This window comes from Theobroma umbraticum, unplaced genomic scaffold, assembly GCF_002168275.2.
Source record: "Theobroma umbraticum cultivar Fairchild unplaced genomic scaffold, ASM216827v3 scaffold_86.0, whole genome shotgun sequence".
Taxonomy (NCBI): Eukaryota; Viridiplantae; Streptophyta; class Magnoliopsida; order Malvales; family Malvaceae; genus Theobroma; species Theobroma umbraticum.
In genome coordinates, this window is record NW_018397263.1 from 1,666,532 (window position 1) to 1,669,705 (window position 3,174).

General features: G+C 28.8%; 1 protein-coding gene across 1 annotated transcript in view; it reads right to left on the reverse strand.

Annotated features, from left to right (window-relative positions):
* The window catches only part of AGD7 (ARF-GAP domain 7), a 3,018-nt gene extending 2,000 nt beyond the window's left edge, over positions 1-1,018 (reverse strand). The window contains 1 exon segment of the mRNA XM_021434046.2: positions 8-1,018. Within this exon segment, the coding sequence (XP_021289721.2) occupies positions 8-767 (760 nt within the window). The 5' untranslated portion in view covers positions 768-1,018.
* Between the last annotated feature and the right edge of the window lie 2,156 nt (positions 1,019-3,174).

Genomic DNA, 3,174 nt, shown 5'->3' on the forward strand with positions numbered 1-3,174 from the left:
ATAGGACTCGATCCAAACCCAACATACTTCCCTCCTTGCGAAGGAGGTACCCCTTCAGGCCTCGATTCATTCTCAGCCATCTTCCTTGCAAAAAAGCCCTCCTTATTCGCCGCCGAAGCCTCTAACTGGGATCGCGTGTACATATCCTCTGTGGATCTCGACCTAACTGGAGCACCTCCCATTTGACCACCATGATTATTCCCTCCTCTAAAATCACTAGCCGATTGATTCCTCCTCAAATCGCTCGAAGATCTAAATGAATCGTCATTATCCCAACTATCCCACCCTCCATTAGCCGATTGATTCCCATAATTACTGCCCCTGCCGCCGCCACCACCACCGCTCAACGGCGGCTTTCTATTACCACCACCTCCGTTGAGGGTCTCTTTCACAACGGGTGGATCCCGCCAGGGGCGTCCCTCGGCAAGGGCTTGGATACGATCGCGATAAACACTCGCGGCATTGGTGTTATATTTAGTGACGATATCGGTTTCTTTAGGGATTCCGTATTGAGCCAAAAATGAGTTGAGTTGCTCGTTACCGCCCGATTCCATTTTCTTGATCTGGATCTCGGACCATGAATCCATCGTGACGGATCGGACGAATGAGATGTGGACACCTAAGCCACGGTGCTTCCCGGAGCATTCTAAGCACATGAAAATGCCGTAGGAAACCGAAGCCCATTGGGGATTCTTTTGGTTGCAATCGACGCAAGTTTTGTTACCTGGCTGTGATTGGAGGTCGCGTAACCGCCTCGTTGCCGCCATTTCTGAATCCGATCTAAATCGGATTCGCTTAAAAAAATTAGATCAAAAAAAAAAAGGATAGAGAAAAAGAAAAGATCAGAGACAATGGATCTATTAAAATGATCTAAAAAGAGAAAAATTGGGAAAGAGAAAATACAAAAAAAAAAATTACTGGAAGGCTAAATTCTTGGGGGAAGAGATCACCGACACCGTCAAAACATTTTTAGGGGAAAGGGGTGGGGATGACTGGTGCTGCTGTGTTGTTGTTGAAATACGCGATTTTGGGGGTTTTTTTTTAATAAAAAAAAGGGAAATTTCAGCTTCCTTAACTTAACAAAACACGTGTCGTTTCGTGTCAAAAAAATTTCAACTCGGTTTATGAGTTATGACTCGTTTTTGCACTTCGTAAACCAGCCCTCTCCCAATTGGCTGGCTGGATGCTGTGCACCGGAAGTGGATGGTTCTGTTTTTTAATAAACTAATAAATAAATAAGAGAATCTAATATTTTTTCAGCCTCGTTTGACCGAAATTTTTTACTCTGAAATATGCACATTGAAATTGGAAAAAGGAAAAAAGAAAATTGGTAATATTAAATTGATATAATATTTAAAGTAATTATTTATTATTAAAAAAATTAATTTAAGTTAATTTTTATTTTTTATTATTTTAATTAAATTTTTATATTTTTATTTTTAATCAAATAAGTATTTATAATTAACGGTTAAGTAACTATAATAGATTAAAATGTCACTTGTATTTTTACATCACTTAATATTAATGTACCTATTGACATATCGATAATATTTTATATTAATATGATATTTTTTATTTTTTATATTAATGTAACATTAATTTAATTTAAAATAAAATAATAAGTATTATTTTAATTAATGATAATTAATTAATTATTAAGTATAAAATTTTATTTAATTCAAAATAAAAATATAAAAATTTAATTGAATATAAAGAAAAAATAAAAACGAAAAACAAAAAGAGTGAAAATTCATAAAAGAGTGAAAATTCGCATTCCTCTTCGAAATAAAAGATAACTTAATAGGAGGATGAATATATGATTCCTTCTAAAATGATCACATTTTTAAGAAATTAAAATGTTACATTCTCGACTAATATATTATCAGAAGAACTAGACGTCAGTACATTTGAATAAAAATAAATTCCGTGAACCAAACATACATTTATTAGATTTTGATTCTTATCCAAGGAGCTCTAGTGCCAGTCACCTAGTTCACAATTGTCTTTCAATTTCAAAATTTACAATATAAAGTATATAAAAGTATGCATTAATTAAAGAACGATTGAAAAATGTTGAATTTGTAATTTCAAATACCTCAATTATTCTCGATAAGGCAAATTATGTATAGACTAGTGTTAATTATATTAATTAAGTATCTTTAAGGTTAGGTATATGTTTGGTTGTTACTTCTAAATCCAATGTTTTCCCTTTTATATTGAAACAAAAACAAAATGTTTGAAAGAAAGAGCAAAGAATTTAGCAATTAAGGGTTTGTATAGTAATCAGAAAATAACTTGCTATGAATTTTTTTTTCTATGTAAAATATTTTATAAAAAATTTAATATTTTTTATTGTTTGCATAAACTGTCAAAAACATTTTTTATTGTTTGGATGATATTGTGAAAAATATTTTTCACCATCATTAGTAGAGTTATTTGGATGTTAAAATGATAAATAAAAGTTGATTGCAAAACAATGATGTCATTTACTTTTCACATTAAAATTACAAATGGAAATAAAAATGAAAAAAATCAATAATGATATTTTTCAAAGCAATTAACCACATATTATAATAAAAGTAAGCTTTAATTTTTTTAAAAAATTTCATCTCATCACTTCTTTTTTACCATAACATTATAAAAAAACCAATATTCATCAATTGTATAAAACATTAAAAACCTATATTCATAAATATGTATTAATTAAATGACAATGATTGAAATAGTTTTTGTTATAATTATTAATAAGATTTAAACAATTTATAAATAAAAATATTAATTGCATTGAATGATTTCATTAAAAAATATTTTTTTAATTTTAATGGCATTGAATAATTTAAATATGAATATTTTAAGTTAAATTTTTAAGGTTAAATATTAATATTTTTTAATATTTTAAGTTAAATATTAGGGTAAATTATCTTAATCTCTCTAAGTTTTAGTTGAAATTTCAAATGGATTTATTAATTTTTGAAATGGACATTTCGTCTTAAAAATATAAACACTTTGTTAACAGAGATTAAAAAAAAAACTAAAATGTCTTTTCTATTTTATTAATTTAAAAAATTATTATTATATTTTAAAAAATTAAAAAAAAGAGCATCGATGGGTTGTCTCCAAGGGAGGAGAGCATTGTCTTTATTTTAATTAATAAAAAATAATAAAATTATATAA